General features: G+C 42.3%; 1 protein-coding gene across 1 annotated transcript; it reads right to left on the reverse strand.

Annotated features, from left to right (window-relative positions):
• Positions 1-1,131: 1,131 nt before the first annotated feature.
• Positions 1,132-6,153, reverse strand: LOC147859019 (sucrose synthase 2-like). Its single transcript, XM_087325600.1, has 13 exons — positions 6,020-6,153; positions 5,734-5,869; positions 4,975-5,480; positions 4,447-4,663; positions 4,130-4,225; positions 3,775-3,948; positions 3,522-3,638; positions 3,232-3,398; positions 2,895-3,119; positions 2,464-2,785; positions 2,060-2,304; positions 1,589-1,727; positions 1,132-1,456 (listed from the first exon to the last, which is right to left on the reverse strand). Exons 1-13 carry the CDS (start codon positions 6,121-6,123, stop codon positions 1,394-1,396), a joined length of 2,511 nt encoding a protein of 836 aa, XP_087181726.1. The 5' UTR covers positions 6,124-6,153; the 3' UTR covers positions 1,132-1,393.
• Between the last annotated feature and the right edge of the window lie 13,350 nt (positions 6,154-19,503).

Consider the following 19,503-nt stretch of genomic DNA (forward strand, 5'->3'; position numbering starts at 1 on the left):
AAGAGATTGGAGGGTGTCTTTGCTGAATGTGGATTGTGTGAGGCTCATGTTGAGGGGAGTCTGTCGAGTAATTATGTGACGAGGCTTTGTTGATTCATTTATACATGATGTTTTCTTGTAGCCATTGCAAAGCGGCTTGTAACATATGAGTTATATACTATCCTATGTACATTTTCTTAACTAATAGAAGTAAAAAAAATTTGGAAAAAAAAAATACAATAACAAAATGCATTTTGACATTGTTAAAAAAAGGGAAAAGTACCAGGATACCCCTGGAAGTTCCTCTATTTACCAGAATGCCCCTAGAAGTTCTAAATTTACCAAACTACCCCTATGTCCAAAAAAATACACTTTATAAAGTAATTATACACTCAAATCTACAAGCCCTATTTACCAGAATACCCTTAAAACACACATTTCTTTACTTAAGAGATTCTTTGGGTCCTTTGTACTTACTTTATAAAGTGTATTTTTTTGGACATAGGGGTAGTTTGGTAAAATTGGAACTTCCAAGGGCATTCTGGTAAATAGATGAACTTCCAGGGGTATCTTGGTACTTTCCCCTTTTTTTATCTCAAGCCCTAAGCTTAATTAGTTAACTAATGAAAGCTTGATTGCATTGGTGATTTCTTGTCCTAAGTCCTAAGCTTAATTAGTTAACTAATGAAAGCACATGATAAAGTCTCTTTGTGATTAAATAATTGTTAAGTTGCTTGAATTTGATTACGTTGCATACTAGAGCGTGCTTGTTAATAGCACATGATTGTTCAAACTCACTCTCGTTCATCTCACCAAAGAAAGGCTAGACGTTGATATTTCTCCCACATCAACCTCGAGGTGGCTCTCAAGAGTAATACTTGGGTAACAGGTAGTTTTGGCAAAAACACCAAAAGACCCTATAGAGTATTTACTCTCCGTGTCAGTGTCGTTCACAAGAACCCAAGAAAACCAAGGATAGTGAGTGATTCAATGACACAATGAACTATTTATTTTGGTTTGCGCGATTGGTTCACACTATATGATTACCTACAATAAGTGCAATTGTTCTATTAAAATCCTCATTCAATGGTTCCATGTTTGTGAAAGTATTGATGGTAGTAAATGAGGTAATCATTTTGGATAACAATGGTAGGAATAAAGATTATTCTTTTTACTACTTATTAGAGGTGGAAACCAGTCTTTGAAACTATAATAAAGGGCAATTGGCAACCACAAGTTATACATATTAAGTAGTTGTGTTGTGGCCCAGTAGGTAGATATGAGTAGCCAATCTCGGCAATGAGTAAAACATTTCATCAAATACCAAATAAGATGTGTTGTGGAATGGTGTCATCAAAGGAGATGCCAGTTATTTAAGGTTTCAGGTCTAAAAATGTTCACAATGTCCACAAGTTTATAGAGGTGAGTACTTGGTAGTTACTTTTGGCTCTTCATGTGCAAGCGGGACCGTTTTAACCTGAAAAAGCACCATACTTCTACTAATCAGATTGGGGAAATATATAGTTGGACTATAGCTCCATTTAGACATGCTAATTTACAAGCTTATTGGTTATGTTAAATCTCCACTACATATACTTGAATGTCTTACCAGATCTCTATACTTCAATGCGTAGAACATCTCGATATAGCGACGCGAATCTCGCCTTCTGAGCTTCGACACATACTTCCAGAAGCTATACACCCTAGTCAATGTCATCAACCTCTCGGCATAGATCTTCCAAGTGTACCTATATTCCACCGAAGAATCACACAGATCAAACTATGGTTGCCACACATTTCACGAAATTATATCAAGTAACGAAACATAAATGATGAAATCGACATGCCGAGTCGTAAGAAATGCCATGATTATGTCGATAATACTCCTGCATTTGGGGGTGGTAACAATGTTCAGTGGATTTAGGGTTTAGGGTTTCTGATTTCATACTACTCCGAGGGATGAAGCTCCCCAACAGCAACGGTATTGCTCGAGGAGAGGGAATGATTTTTGTGATATTCCAAAATGCTTGAAGAGGTCCGGCATTGAGTGAGGATGGATTAGGAGGATTGATGAGATTACCTTTCGTTGATCCGCTTGAGCCCTGCCTCGGAGATCTGCACCCAATGGCTAGGCTCGGCCTTGCATTTCTCAAAGAAGGCAATGAGCTTCTCGGTGCTTATGTCCCCTCGGAGGGGATCAATGTGGAAGCCACTCTCGCCGTCCACTATGATCTCTGCGGGGCCTCCATTACATGTCGCGAATGTAGGCAAGCCACATGTCATAGCTTCAATAACTGTCAGCCCAAATGCTTCATACAAGGCAGGCTGTGTAAGTAGACATGAACCAGGACTAATCAATCATATCAGCTTTTGAATATATATGTATGTATATATTGCAACCCCATTAAGAGGCTTCCTTCCATACTCAAATTGTTAGTAGATTTGAATACTGAGGTTCCATGGACGATAGCATAGAAGCTATACCTGGACAAATGCACCCTTCGTGTCGGCGATGTATCGATAGAGCTCGCCATTTCGGACCCTGTTGTTTTGTGCGCGTACCCATCGGAATTCACCCTCTAGCTTGTAATCTTGAATGAGCTTGTGCATCGTGTTGATCTCCGTTATCTCTTCCCTATCTTGAGATCTGTCCGCTCTAAATTCGCCGGCTACGACAACGAGATTCACGAGGCCTCGGAGCTTGGGACTCTTTGCAAACCACTCCACGAGCCCGGTCATGTTCTTCACTTTGTCCAAGCGCGCCATGGAGAAGACAATGGGCTTCTTCCTATCTTTCAAGTAGCCACTGCACATGCATGCATACAAAAAAAAAATTAAATTTAAAATTGATTCGATTTTTAAATAAATGCATGATTTCATTCATGAATGGATGGATGGGCTTTGCATAAACATACGTGTGCTCTTCGGTATCATGAGGGTTGAAGAGCAGCTCTTCGATCGCACCATGGAAGGCGGTCAAGCGCTTGGATGTGTTTGTGTATGGGAAGTATACGGTAGTATCGGCTCCCGGCGATACGATATTGAACTTAGGGTCGAAGACATCTATACCATTGACAACGCGGTAGAGCCCCGGCATGGTGAAGGCACCATGGCTCTCATACTGGCCCACAGTATGCTGACTGCATTTTATTTATTTATTTTAAAGTATACAGAACTAAAGATCATTAGGACCAATAGTTTTGTTTGCTAGGGGGAAATGTATGAAAACTAGGTCAATAGTAACACTCGCACCTTCCGGCAATTTCTTGGTAGGTACTTGTGACAATGAAATCCGCGTGGTTCATCGCGATAAGGTCCGCGGTGAATTGACACGAGAAATGGTATTTCTCCTCGAAGTTCTGCCAGAATATGTCGGAGCTTGGGTACTTGGTCTTCTCCAGAGCATGTGCTATATTGCACTGCTTAGCACATCAAACAAAAAAAAATGCCCAAAAGGGCAAGGTTTCCATGTAAAAATGGGATGATGCAGTTGCATTCACTCTCTCATGATTTGAGAGTTACTCTTGACTGAAATACCTTACCTGTGTTATGCCCAGTTTGTGAGCAATCAAAGATGCAACAAGATTCCCGTCGCTATAGTTTCCGATGATAAGATCCGGTGGGCCGTGCAATTCTGCACAAATCTCATTGCCCACATCCTGTAGCCATCAAATTAGGATAGCTCAAATAAAAAAGATCATTCTTTTTTTTTTAAGGCAGTGAGTGATCTTCTTCTTGACAAAGAAAAACAAAAAAAAAAACACATCTGTGTATGCAATCACAAAAAAGATATACCTCTGCAAAGACCTCGAGATATGGCCACACATCGAATCGCGAGATCCATTTCTGGAGAATGCCCTTCTTGCTCCGGAACGGGACCCGCAGGATTTTCGAGTGGCGTGTCCCGAGAATCGTTTCGATACGTTGGTTGCATGTAGTTCCTTTCGATTCGGGTATCAGTCGAGTAACCTAGTAGTAGTACAGTAGTAAATCATCATCAATATGAAATCCCAGAGATATGTACAAATGCCATCAATATAACCATATAATTTCCATCATAATTAATTCGACAGCAACTATATAGTATTGTTTGGTCATGATTGACCTATATTTTTACAGTAGTAGTTGTGCAGCTAATCAAGAAGAGTACCACTATGATCTGAGGAATGATTTGCAGGCCTTGCTTGTTGATGCTGTCTACCATCTCATTCTCTAAAGCCCTCACTTGGTCGAGGATGTACACGATCTGCGCGTAGTAGTAACTCTTATATATACGAGAATTGTTGGAATATTGCTATGTAGAAATCCATTCGTTAAATAAACTCTACAAATCAATCGAATATTGCTACTATGTCGAAATCCATTCGTTAAATAAACTCTTATATATACGAATCGATCGAATATGTAGAAAATGAGTAGGGATTTGGCTATGGCAGATGTAGCAGCAGCATATATACATATACATACCTGGCCACCAGTGTCAGGCAATCCCAAGACATTGGCCTGCCCGAAATAGCCATGTGGTGACATTATAACAACGTTGAAGACCATGGGTATCCGGCCCAGAAACCTCTCCAGAGTGTCGGGATCGGGGGCCTCCAAGAGGTTGAGGAGGAGATGTATCATCTCTAGACTTCGCGCTGCCGTATTACCCCATCCTTTCTCTAGGCCCAAGGATTGCAATCTGTGCACATTATTTTTAACTCGCGCATTATGTCTTACATAATACAAATACCTGATTAGGCCGAAGCATTTGTGACATGATGGGGATCAATACTTAATTAGAACATGGGATTAATACTTAATTAGGACATGGGATCATCTTTAATTGGGAGTAATTACGAAGAGATTTTCGCAAAAACCCGACAAAATTAAGGAATGATCGAACTTCTCGAATTATACTTAATTTTAGAGTGGGCAAAAGGAATTGAGAATGAATGCAATTTTTCTTTTTTTTTTACAAAGATTTAGACAGAAGATTAATGAATGAATGACCTGCTAGCAAACTCCCTGAATGGAGTGGGGCCCGGAAGCTTCCGGAGGAGCTCTTCGGCTTGCAGCAACGCAGCTCGAGTCTTGTGGAGGTTGGGGATGAGCCCATCTCGAAGCATAAGGCTTTGGCCTTGGTGCTTGTGCAGGCGCAGGAAATCGAGGAGGGGCTGCATGCTCTCGGGATCGCGGAAGAGTCTGGACGAGAGATGGCGGTTCAGAAACTCTACTCCGTGCCCGATCGACGATGGCATTGTGAGGCGTGGGAACGAAGCATTGAAGGGTTCGAAGTCTATCTCCAGCGTGCATGCCTCATGGCCATGCCCTACAGCCTTCATGTTCTCCTCATTCATGCTCTTAGTGCTGCTCACTAGACACTCTTTCAGCTGAAGATACTCGGAAGTCGAAAGCTTTTGCACAGCCGACCCATGTGTGTCGATTCGGATATACTCCCACACTCCCGGATTGGGCCGCACAGCAAGGGCCACCCAAGGCTCCGACACAATCAGCTCCTACCAGAGAGTAATTAGTACCAGCTTAGATTAATTAGTACAAGCTGAGATTAATTTGTAAAAGCTGAGATTAATTTGTACACAGATACACACACACAATGTTCTGATAAGGACACTTTTATTAATGGGCTGGATCCTAGGCATAATTTTAATGAAGCATTCCGAATATAGTACATTCAGTTAATTCAGGGCTTTCATTTATTTAAAGGCCAGTAGTGAGGAACTTTAGTAATTTGAAGTTATTTGTGCATGCCTGTGTCCACTGCAATATGAGTGTGAATCCCGAGACCTTCATCAAATCTTCCCTTTCCTTTGCATTTACTATGGCTCGCTCAAATTCTGCCTTCAAATCATGAGGCTGCAGGATTTTCTTGCCGAGCCTCAAGTATCTGTCACAAAATGTCAAGTTATTTCGAAGAAAAGTGAAGTCAGAAATGATTATAAAGGGACCATGGCCGCGAGATGATTAATCATGATGAAGTTGCAAATAAGGTGCCATTAGAGGTGGGGGATTAAGTGACAGATAGGTAGCGGATTACCGTGAGAGCAAAGAAAGGAGTGGGTTTCGATGCGATTGAAGAGTAGCAATGAAGGAATTAACAGCACCACTAGTCGCGCGAGTCATTACCCCGATTCCGGCCATCGCAAATTATATATGTATTGGATTATTACTATTCTATGAGCTGGGGAACAACAGAGATTTGAAACTTGAGAGGATTGGGTATTGTGCGGATGAATTAAACGCAATTGGAATGGAAAATGTGGTGGGTATTAGTACTGTCTAATCAAATTAGTGGGTATTACTACTGTCTAATTAATTATTAGGGGCAGCAGAAGCAAAGATGGAGGCAGCTGTGGAGGCTGACGATGCACGCTTATTTAAAACATACCATTGATTGAGTGATGGACACTCGAAACTTACAGACCATCGCACGCATTCGAGAAATGCTTTTCTGTAACACACGAAATACAGGACAAAGTGATCATCTGTATGCGAAGGAACTCAGAAGGAATAGTAATTATTGAAGAGGCATTGTCTCTCTCTCTCTCTCTCTCTCTCTCTCTCGACTGCAACCATCTGTAGTCCCTCATGTCAATCAAATCAGCTCAAAAAAGGTTAGATTCGAACGATATATGAAGAATGGGCTATCCAGCTTCGATCTTTAGCTCTCTTTTTCCGTTTATAGAAACGGAGAAGCTTACATTTCTTTTCCATGGAGTCGAGTTCTTGTGAAAGGTAGATCATTGGAAATGCAGAGGAAAAGAAAGGAAAAAATGTGTCTTCTACGTTCTTTCTTTCTTTCGTTACTCACACTCAAAGAAGCCTACACCATAGATTAGGCACATACATACATACATGCATACATCCATCCATCCATCCATCCATCCATCCATCCATCCATACATGCATGCATGCATGCATGCATACATAGACACATGGATTTCATTATTGGGAGGGTTATTGTAATTCTTCCGTTATGAACTATTTTGTAGGTTGTTTCTTAACTCTCCATGAAAGAGACTAAAGTTGAGAGTTTTTAATCTGATGATCTTGTGTGCCTATTTTGTGGATGATCTAATTGATCTAGAAGAGTTTCTCTTCTATCCAAGCTATGTGTGTTTGTTTAAGGTGATGTGATCTCAAGTGCCGAGAGGAGTTGGTGTGTCCGTCTGACATTGCACAAGAAGGAAATGCGAGGTGGGTCAATGCATTAGGGAAGTGACAAGAAAAAGAAATGCAAGGTGGATCGGGGAATCCGGAGAATGAGTGATGGCGATAAACCATGAATGCTCCTCACTCTCACCCTCAACTGCACCCTTGATCATGTAATTGATATATGACACATACTAGAAACAATGCATGGGGGAAGTGGCGGGGATTTATTGTTAAGAGTACCTCTGAATAGCACAAGAAACTAAAGAAGACAAAGACAACAATTATAAGGATATAAAACCAAAATAATAATTACAAGTGGAACATCTAGAAAAGACAAAATAACCATTACAAAGAAGCAACAACTATCCATTACTTCTCCTATATGTATATATCAAAAATAGTATGTGCAACATGTGTGTGTGTAATCATATTTAGTTGTTACAATGAGTTCTTACATTGCAATAGCGTTCTTCTAATATAAAGTATTCCGTGTTCTACATTGTTATCAAACTCCCTCTTTGTTTAGTTTCTTCCACTTTATTCGAGCATTCTAATTAAATAGTGATGAGAGCATAATTGTACAATCTAAATCTCATTGTTGCATTCTTTTACAACAAACAAAACTCTGTCCACATTCCATAAGACAAGCTCAATACTATGCCAAGTTCAAGCAGAAATTATGCCTTGGACAAACTAATAGATAAAACTACAAAACATTGAAGACTAGGATGGAGCTTCTACTTGATGTTGAGAAGCTTGTCAAAGTCACAATTGGCGCTAGTGAAGAACCTGAAAACCAATAGTCACGGAAATGGAAGGAGTGGCAAAGCTACACAAAAGAGATAGATTGGAGATAATACTAAATTTGGATAGAAAACAGTGAAAAGTTATTTGAAAACTTACATGTACAACTACAATGTGGGCAAAATTAAACGATCTACACGAACCTCAAGATAAACTTCACACCTTAGCTATATTGTCTAATATGTGTGTTACAATAAGAAAACACCTTATCAACTTGGGAGGCAGCCATGGATGATGCAACTACCACGAAAATTGCATCTTAGAAGACATCAAGATTGGCTTAGTAGTAAGCAATCTCTCTGAATATTGGGGAATCTTCATCCCTATCCATGGAGCACTACAACATTGTGTGAGCTACTTACTAAAATACGCCAAGACGACATTCAATGAAAGAAGAAGAGCAATGATCCATTAGTAACAATAACGGTCTCTATGAATCGATTCCAAAGGAATCAACCAAAAACTCAACAAAGGTACAAACTTGAAAAAGTAAGAAATAGTGAGTCTTATAAAACATATACTTTAAAGAATGAAATGCAGAAATAGTGTGGACATTGACGCACATTACAAAAACAAAATTGAAGATGACAATATCTAGTTCTTGGTACTAGGTTACTTAGTGTCTGATATGTCAAAAATATTTGTTGGACAACTATCAAGTGCTCCCGATTCCATTGAATGTAACCTTTAGAGACGAAGGCAAAATATTTGGCAGTTGGAAAAAGTAACATTAAATTGAAGTTTATCTGTAATCATATACATTACGAATTTCATATATATATTTTGTACTTGGAATTGCAAAACACTTGTCATCAATGAGACAAGCTACTGCAAAAGGAATGGCTATCAAATTCAGCAACAAACAAGCTACCTTGTATATCCAAGGCGAACAACATAAGTTGAAAATTGCAAGTTCATAACAAGGGCAACTAGTGTCGAATCTGGTCATATATAATGGATGTATTCACACTATCTGCTTGTCCAAATTAGGATAAGCTATTTCTATCAATAGCATAAAGGGCAGTTACCCTAGTTTGGTTAGTATATAACCAACTCTGTAACTCGATGTTATGTTGTTGTCATTACTGGTTCTTGAATAACACAAAGTTTGTATTTTGGCACCTCTCTGTTTTTCCTTCTCTCCCTCTCTTGCTTTAAGTTATCTCAGTCTCCTCTGTTCTTTGTTTATTGTTTCATTCAATAAACTTATTGTCTATTAACACACATAATAGTGCATACAATGTTTGTAAAGAATAAGATATAATTCTGTGCAGTCGAAGAGATGTGTGTGTGTGTGTGTGTGAGAGAGAGAGAGAGAGAGAGAGAGAGAGAGAGAGAACATAGTGTACACAGAAAACAAGAATGAACCAATAATTACAAAGAGAAGGAGAAGGTGTTTATGTAGTCACCTTCTCTTTAAGTTCTCTTACTAGAACCGCCTCTTGGAAAAGAGGTGGAGTCTTAATTACTTACTAACCATGTGTCATAGGGTATTAACTTCTATGATATGTTAGTGATTAGACAAATAGGTGGGATGTTCACACACTTCAACATCCTAGTGTGTGTTCCCACACATAGGAAGTTGAGTTTGATTCTCAATACGCCCCTTCAAACGCAAGTCACCGGATAGTTGTTTCGGACTTCAGGTCGGTTGTGACTTTGGATTGGCTATTGTGGCTGGTCGGCTCACTCCTATGTCTGCTCTGCTCTGTTTGACTTCGTGTATGCGGCCCCTTATCCATACTCCCCCTCAAGCGCGGTTGGTTGGCAATCGAAAGACCAAGGTTTGTCAACACCTAGGGCCTTTGTGAACATGTTAATCTTCAGCAGATTCATGTTGATGTGTTGCAGATCAACATTTCGGGCTAGAACTCGTTCTCGGATGAAGTGGTAGTGCACCTCAGTGTGCTTGGTTTAAGCGTGAAAGACTGGGTTCCGAGCTAGGTGAATACTGCTCATATTGTCACAGTCGAGAAGAATCGGATCCTTGATGAAAATGCCCAGATTCTTTAATATTTGCTTTAACCAAAAAACTTCACATGTGGTGACGGCCATACCCATGTATTCGGTTTCTGTGCTCGACAATGCAACTATCAACTGCTTCTTGCTATTGAAAGATATAGCTCTGCTGTCGAGGATATAATGAGGTTGAGAGATCGCGTTGCCATCAGGAGTTTGAATTACTTCTATCCTTCATGTCCTTCATTTAAATTCGGCCAGAGAGTATGTTCTTGATATGTTCAATACCTGCTAAGTGCTCTCCTCCAAAAACCAAGACATTCACATATATTATGATAAACACCTATCCTCTAAAGTCTCTCCAAATGAACAAAGAATTGTTAAACTTGGACATTTTAAAGCCGAATCTTTGGTGAAGATATTGGGTTATTTTCGAATGTCATGCTCTAGGGGCTTGATTGAGGCCGTAGAGAGGCTTTTTGAGTTGGTAGATAGCATGAGGATGCGTACTCGACTTGAATGCAGGTGGTTGTACCACGTACACCTCCTCTTCTAACTTTCCTTGGAGAAAGGCATTCCTTATGCCCATTCGGTGGGGATGCTACCCTTTGGCTACTGCAAGCACGATCATGGTTTGAATGGTTGTCATCTTTGCCACTGGGGCAAAGGTCTCTTCGTAATCGACCCTGTGTGTCTGCACATACCCTTTTGCCACAAGCTAGGCCTTATACCGATTGACAAAGTCGTCAGCATTGTGCTTCACCTTGTATATCCACTGGCATCTGATTGTTGGCATAAAAGGCCGACTCCTTTCTCTTTGTATCCTAGTGTGAACACGTCTTGAAGTGAGGGCTTGAGTACATAAGCTCAACCCTAACATTGTAACGATAATCTTGTATCTTGAGCCTTGTAGAGAGAGAGAGTTATAGAATAATAGAGAACTGAAGCTCAAACTGTGTCTATCTTCTTATTGCTGCATATCTGTGTCGTTTACGGTGCATAGATTGACAGGTCCTCACACACACATACTTTTGCACATCCTTTCGAATATTATCCAAGAAGTGGTATCAGATCGACTTGTTGTTCAACGGCGAAGAAAAGTAGAGAGAAGACGAACCCTCTAGCTGAAAGAAAAGACCAAATCAGTAAATCTCACTGCGAAAAGAACATGGCTTCAACATCTGGAGCAGGAGTTGAAATCCGAATGTTTGATGGCAAAAATTTCGCCCTATGGAAGGAGATGATGCAAGACGTACTGATCATTCAAAGTCAGGTTTAAGCCATTAGACATAGAGAAAAACTTGCCTCAATGTCAACCGAAGAGTGGAGATCAATAGACGAAATCGCATGCTCCACCATTAGGATCCATCTGGCTGAAAACATCTATTTCAATATGGTGAAGGAAACGACAACGTTCTCTTTGTGGGAAAAGTTACAAGCAGTGTATGAGAAGAAGTCCTCATCTTCAAAATTGATATTGATCCAACAACTATTCAACATGAAGATGAGAGAGATAGATCGAGCAACCTCCCACATCAACACCTTCAGTCAGTTGTTGTCTAAACTCTCCTCCCAAGGGACCAACTTCGAAAAAGAAGTGAAAGCCCTTGCCCTCCTATCGAGCTTGCCGGCGAGTTGGGAGGTATTCTGTATGACTTTCACAATAGTAGCCCTAGGCTAAACTTGGACAAAACTATCGGCCAAATCCTCACAAAGGACATTCGACGAAAATCAATTGGACTCACCATCGACGAGTCGACAGAAGTCCATCACTCGACCGAGTCGATCGACCAATACAGTCAAACAAGAGAACAAGCTGAACGATCCGGTCAAAACTCTAGTCGATCGAGAAAGAGGGGAGACCGACAACGGTCGAAGTCGAGAAATAGCCGACTAGGTGACTTCTGCACTCACTACAAAAATCCGGTCACAACGTTTCCAATTGTTGGTCGATCAAGAGGAAAGAGAGTGGTCGATGATTTGAGTAGAGCTCAGGACAATCCGGTTCAAACCGCTCTCTAGTTGACAACCAAATCAATGTTGCCGACTCCTGATTAGGAGAAATCCTCTCCCTGCAATACACACACACACACACACACACACACACACACACACACACACACACACACACACACACACACACACACACGTGGTTACTGGACTCCGGTGCCACATTTCACATAACCTCGAACATGGAACGGTTCTCGAACTATTCGGCCGGTGCCAACGACACAGTTTGACTAGGAAACGGGCAAGAATGCAAATTCACCAAAATTAGAGTAGTACCAATTTAATTGTCGAATGGAAACACAATAGTCCTACACCAGGTCCAACACGTACCCGCACTAAAAAGTAGTTTGGTCTCCATCACCATGCTAGCCGAAGACGGGTACCGAACGACTCTCAATGAGTCAACATGGATGACCAGCTGAGGAAATTTGAAGATAAAAAATGGAAACAAGTATAATAACTTGTATTCACTAGCGGCAATCAATCCAAAAGGGGCCGTGAACGTAGCCCAATAGACCAACCCGAACCTATGGCATGGCTGACTCGGTCATGGTCATAAGCAGAACTAGACCGGCTAATGGCGGTTTATTACATTCCAAAACGCCTGGCAAAGATGGCCTTTTGTGAGCAATGTCAATACGAGAAACACACTTAAAGTCCACACTCTTTCCATTATGAGATGATATGACAGTCCCTAGACCTGATCCATATAGACATATGTGGGCCTGTTGAGAATCAAGCTCAACATAACACAACGTGTGAACACACCTTTTGAGAATCTATGATTACTCAAAGGTCAAGAGTCACACCACTACTCTCTACACATTAACTATGTGTCATAGAATCATATTCTATGACGCATAACTAATGAGTTACATATTCCCCATGACTATGAGTCTTCACATTCCCCAAGAGAGAGAGTGGTTGTTGTAAGTTAATGAAGAGAGAGGGTGACTCTATATAAAGCACCCTCCTCATACTTCATACTAAGTCGGTTGTGACTCCTTATTATGCTACACTTTGTAATTCTTATTCTACTTGTGAAATATACACCTTATTCTTGTCAAGTATTCCTTTCTCTATCTATCTTGTGTTCTTTCATCTCTCCTCTAATTTCTCTCACACATACATATAACACACATCCCTTCCCCTACACAAGAATCACCATCGATTCTTTACATGGTATCAAAGCGATTTGGTAGCTCGATCTAGCGCACTCGCTTCATCGTGATCGTGTGTTGTGCTCTACGCCGACGTTCAAGAAGAACCGGCTCATCTCTATCGTAGTGCGACTACATAGCTCGTGTTCAAGAGAGAAGGAAAAGAAAAGAAGGAAGAAATCTACATCGACAATGGCTACTCAAATGGGGAGTGCTCTCCCTAGCGAGAAGTTGGATCGCAACAACTTTGCATCCTGGGAGTACAAGATGCACCAATACCTTGTCAGCCAAGGCTATTGGAGCTACATTAAAGGAGCACAAGAAAATCGGCCCAACCCAGAAGACGCCGACTATGCAACGTGGGAGCAGGCAAGCCGAGTGATGTATTGCTTGGTGACATGTGTTCACGACCACATGCTCGGGTACATTTGAGAAGCCAAGAAGCCGAAGGAAGCGTGGGAGAATCTACGAAAGATTTTCGCCGCCAACACTATCGCGAGAAAGTTTCAACTCCACCAAGAGTTGAATAATATCCAACAAAGGGATATGTCCGTCATGAGCTACACCTTGAAGATCAAGGAGCTTTGTGATTCGCTTGGCTCGATAAGCGTAAACGTGGAGGATGACGAGATGGTGCAAATATATCTCGGCAGCCTTGCACCACGATTTGGCGCGATGCAGACCGCCGTACTAGCACGGGAGAATCCACCCTCCTTCTTCGATCTTCAATCCATGTTGTTGGTCGAAGAAAACCATGTTCGAACAAGGAGTAATGGCTTGGAAGGCCAAATGCTCTACATATACTTGGATGGAGGAAGAGGACGTGACCGTGCAAGAAGAGGCCGATTGGGCCAAGGACGAGGCGAACGAGGCCCGACTTACGAAAACAACTCGCAATTTCAGCATCAAGACAGAAGCCATCGAGGAACCTTTGGAAGAAGGGGAAGCTTCCATTCTGGTCCGAACCGACAAAGCTCGGTTGAATGTGGATATTGCAGAAAAATCGGTCACCACGAAGAAGAATGCCGTAAGAAGATACGCGAGTCGGCTTCCACTAGCTAACAACTCACCAACTACGCCATCAACTCCGACTATGACGATCGCGACGGAATGTCCATGATGAGACATAGAGCGAATTCTATGTCGGCCTCTACTTTTACTAATGCCTCCGGTCCGGAAGACGTATGGTTCGTCGATTCCGGTGCCTTGAACCATATGACATCGCATCAAGAATGGTTCCGAGAACTTCGAGAGCCGGACTGACCCAACTATGTCAAAACCGGAGACGACACTACGCACCCGATTTAGTAGATTGGCAATGTTCTGTTCGGAGAAGAAGGTAAGCAAACTTATATTAAAAATGTCTTGCATGTACCAACTATCACGAAGAATTTGGTCTTCGTCGGCCAAATTGTAGAGCAAGGAATGCAAGTACGATTTAATCAAGGTGGTTGCTTCATCGAAAAAGAGGGCCGACTCATCACACGCGGATGAAGAGAGGGTCGAATGTTCATTCTTGACTCACACGAGATGAAATCGGCCATATTCACAAAGGGCATGAAAGCCGATTCCGACATAGAGTTATGGCACAAGCGGATTGGCCATATCAACCTCCAAAAGCTCAAGGCAATGCAATCGAAAGTAGTCGTCATCGGGCTCCTGACATTCACGGAGAAAGAGATTGAAGGCGTGTGTGCCGCTTGCCAATTCGGCAAGCAACATCGGCACCCATTTCCGAAGGAGCGGAACGTGAGCAAAGGCGTACTCGACGTAATTCATTCCGATGTATGGGGACTAGCTCAAACGGAGACATTCGGCGGATGCCGATACTACGTGACCTTCATCGACGACTTCTCTAGGCACACTTGGATCTACCCGATGTGACAAAAGAGCAAAGTGTTTGGACACTTCCAAAAATTTAAGAATGAAGTCGAGAAAGCCAAGGACCGACACGTACGATGTCTTCAGTCGGATGGAGGCAAGGAGTACTTCTCCGACGAATTTTTGGCATTTCTATGGAAAGAAGGAATACGACAAGAGTTTTCGTGTCGACATACCCCACAACAAAACGGAGTGGCCAAACGCAAGAATCGGCACATCCTCGAAGTGGCACGGGCTATGCTTAACAAAAAGCACATGCCGAAGTTGTACTGGGCAGAAGCGGCTAACACGGCCATATACCTCATGAATCGGTGTACGACATCGGGTGTGCACGAACTTACTCCGCACGAGAAGTTTTTCGGAAAGAAGTCGGACCTATCACATGTTCGGATATTCGGCTCCATTGCGTACGTGCACATCCCCGACGAGAAGCGTCGAAAGCTTGACCTGAAGTCGAAGAAATGTATCCTCGTAGGATACTCACTGGAGCAAAAGGGGTACAAGTGCTATCACCCGTCAACTCGAAAATTTCGAATAAGTCGAGACGTCGTTTTCGACGAGTCCGCATCCTGGTACGCACCAGAGACAACTTTGACTTCGATACCGCTCGACCTGGATTCCGCCGAAATAGAGATAGAAGCCAAATATCTACTCACACGCATGTTCGAAGAAAGCCCAATTATGACAAGGCTTAGTGGGCCACAAGAACCCCTGAGCGATCAAAGCACATCTCGGCCGAGTCCGAAGATGGACAAAGGGAAGGCGAAAATGCCGGAGTATGAAGACAATCACTTCGACAGCAACAAATCGACTCACTTTGTCAATAGTGAGTTTGAAGGCCTTGAGATCCGGACAAATGGAGCGGAGAAAGCCGTAGTATTTGCAAACGAGAAGCTTCGCCGATCCACCCGTGAAAAGAACCCCGTAAGCTGATTCGGCTACGACAATTATATGGCGTACCATTACGCCTTTATGATGAAGGTAGCAATAGTACGGGAGCCGGAAACCTTTTCCGGAGCCGCGAAGGACCCGCGATGGATCGAAGCAATGAACGAGGAGATGCATGCACTATGCAAGAACGAGACATGGGATCTCGTTCCCCACTCACCGCACAAGAAGGCAATTGGCTGCAAATGGATCTACAAGGTGAAATATAATGTCGACGGCTCTGTCAACCACTACAAAGGTCGACTTGTAGCGAAAGGATACACACAAACACACGGCGTCGACTATGAAGAAACATTTGCCCTGGTGGCAAAGATGATGACTGTGCAGACCGTAATTGCATTCGCAGCGGCTAAAGGGTGGCACCTCCATCAAATGGACGTCAAGAACGCCTTTCTTCAAGGCGAATTAGACGAGGAGGTGCACATGGTACAACCACTCGGCTTCGAATTGCGCATTCATCCAAAAGCCGTATGCCACTCAAGAAACCTCTCTATGGCCTCAAGCAAGCACCGCGTGCTTGGCATTCGAAGATTACGCAATATCTTCATCAAATCGGCTTTCAAATGTCGAAATCCGACAACTCCCTATACGTACGACACGACTCTAGAAGCCTAATTGTCATCATCCAATACGTAGATGATCTGGTCATTGGAGGTGAAAGTCTAGTCGACATCAACAAGGTCAGGTCCCTCCTCTCCGGAAAATTCGTGATGACGGACATGAAGGAGCTCCATTACTTCCTTGGCATCGAAGTAATTCAGATCCTGGCCGGCATTATGATCTCTCAATGGCACTACATTCTCAACTTGTTATACAAGTTCCGGATGACTGAGTGAAAATTGGTCGCTATGCCTCTTGATCGAAACCTCAAACTAGATGTTGACTCTAACACAGATGAGTGCAAGTCGACCCAATATCGTCAACTGATCGGGAGCCTCATCTATCTCACTATCACTCGACCCGACCTTAGCTATCCAGTCGGACTCCTCAGCCAATTCATGCAAAAACCATGCGACATTCACTTGGATTGCGCTAAGCAAGTATTACGATACGTGAGCGGCACAATGGGTTATGGCATTCTGTATGCATCGGCCACACCAATACGACTCGAAGGGTACACATACGCGGACTGGGCAGGCTACAAAGCTGATCGACGATCGACATCCGGATTTGTCTTCTCGCTCGGTAGCGGAGCAATATCTTGGAGTAGTAAGAAGCAGCCAACCGTCGCACTTTCAAGTACAAAGGCCGAATACAGGGGCGCAACTGTACCTGTATGTGAAGCCGTATGGCTCAAGAGGATTTTGAAGGATCTGGGTGTCCCCATCAAGGATTTGACTCCCATTTACTGCGACAATATGAGCAGTATATATCTGGCTTGGAACCTGGTGTTCCATGCACGCACAAAGCACATCGAAGTGCACTATAACTTCATTCGAGAGCGTGTACATGCCGGAGATGTCGACCTTCAACACATCAACACGAATCTTCAGATGGCCGACATCTTCACCAAAGCCTTAGGAGCCTACAAGCTTCAACAATTCATGTCAGACCTTGGATTGATGATCCCTGACTTGCCAAGCTTCAGGGGGAGTACAAGCGAGAACCGGATATTGTCTGAACCGGGTACGAGCCAAAGCGGACACCAGAGATCGTCCAAACCGGAGCGGACATCAATCAAAAGGAACCAACCCGAGTTGAGCTTGAGGGGGCGTGTTGAGAATCAAGCTCAACATAGCACAACGTGTGAACACACCTTTTGAGAATCTATGATTACTCAAAGGTCAAGAGTCACACCACTACTCTCTACACATTAACCATGTGTCATAGAATCATATTCTATGACGCATAACTAATGAGTTACATATTCCCCATGACTATGAGTCTTCACATTCCTCAAGAGAGAGAGTGGTTGTTGTAAGTTAATGAAGAGAGAGGGTGACTCTATATAAAGCACCCTCCTCATACTTCATACTAAGTCGGTTGTGACTCCTTATTATGCTACACTTTGTAATTCTTATTCTACTTGTGAAATATACACCTTATTCTTGTCAAGTATTCCTTTCTCTATCTATCTTGTGTTCTTTCACCTCTCCTCTAATTCCTCTCACACATATACATAACACACATCCCTTCCCCTACACAAGAATCACCATCGATTCTTTATAGGGCCAATGCCCGAAAGATCACTAGGTGGCTCCCGGTACTTCATCACTTTCGTCTAGACCTATTCGATTAGGTCCAAAGAAGAAGCACTCAAGATCTTCGCTCGATGGTTAGTCAAAGTGGAGAACGAATCAAGATACCAAGTGAAGACACTCTTATCCAACAAGGAGGTAAATACACCTCCCGAACCTTCAAACAGTACCTCTCCGACAAAGGGATCGGACACGAGAAGACCATTCTTGAGAAATATGCATGGTTTCGACTTACTGTCGAGCTTCAACCTTTGATCCTTGGCCACATGCATATACACTAAGCATCCGAACACCCCCATGTGTCGGTAGGAGATATCCTTTCCTGTCCACACCCTTTGTGGGACATCACCTTTCAATGGCACTAAGGGAGATCTATTGATCAGATACACAACTATATATATCGCCTCAACCCAATACGATTTCGGCGGCTCAGCATGCTTCTTACTCTCTCCATGACCATTCGATTCATCCTCTCTACACACTCATAATACACAAAGAAGCCTACACCATAGATTAGGCACATACAAACATACATACATACATACGTGATACATACATGCATGCATACATACATAGACACATAGATTTTATTATTGTTAGAGTTAACATAATTCTTCCATCATGAACTATTTTGTAGGTTGCTTCTTTACTCTCCATGAAAGAGACTAAAGTTGGGAGTTTAGAATCTGATGATCTTGTGTGCCTAGATCTAATTGATCTATGAGAATTTCTCATCTATCCAAGCTACGTGTGTTTGTTTAAGGTGATGCGATCTTATTTTTCTATTTATTAACCGTTCACAGAAGATCCATGACTCATACATAATACATTCTTGACCACATGCAATGACCAAATGTATAACATATTTCTGCCGAGAGGAGTTGGTGTATCCGTCCGATATTGCAGAAGATGGAAATGCGAGGTGGGTCAAGGCATCAGGGAAGTGACAAGAAAAAGAAATGCAAAGTCGATTAGGGCATCCGGAGAATGAGTTATGACGGCAAACCATGAATGCTCCTCACTCTCACCCTCAACTGCACCCTTGATCATGTAATTGATATATGACGCATACTAGAAACAATGCATGGGGGAATTGGCAGGGATTTATTGTTAATAGTACCTCTAAATACCACAAGAAACTAAAAAGACAAGAGTTATAACGATATAAAAACAAATTAATCGTTACAAAGACATGTCCTTATCCATTACGTGTCCTATATGTATATATAAAAAATAGTATGTGCAACATGTGTGTGTAATCACACTTAGTTGTTCCAATGAGTTCTTACATTGTAATAGAGTTCTTCTAATATCAAGTATTCCTTGTTCTACATTGTTATCAAACCTCTTTCTTTGTTTAATTTCTTCCACTTTGTTTGAGCATTCTAATTAAATAGTGCCGAGAG

The sequence above is a fragment of the Azolla caroliniana genome, unplaced genomic scaffold (assembly GCF_043228905.1).
Source record: "Azolla caroliniana isolate FFs.n. ecotype wild unplaced genomic scaffold, voAzoCaro1.0.p SCAF_10, whole genome shotgun sequence".
Lineage (NCBI taxonomy): Eukaryota > Viridiplantae > Streptophyta > Polypodiopsida > Salviniales > Salviniaceae > Azolla > Azolla caroliniana.

Bases quoted from the DNA above. Each gene is read 5' to 3' on its own strand.
- LOC147859019 (XM_087325600.1), bottom strand. From the start codon at position 6,123: ATGGCCGGAATCGGGGTAATGACTCGCGCGACTAGTGGTGCTGTTAAT. The intron at 5,870-6,019 runs GTAATCCGCTAC...ATTTTGTGACAG, and splicing joins CTCCTTTCTTTGCTCTCACG to ATACTTGAGGCTCGGCAAGA. The intron at 3,120-3,231 runs GTGCGAGTGTTA...AATAAAATGCAG, and splicing joins TACCAAGAAATTGCCGGAAG to TCAGCATACTGTGGGCCAGT.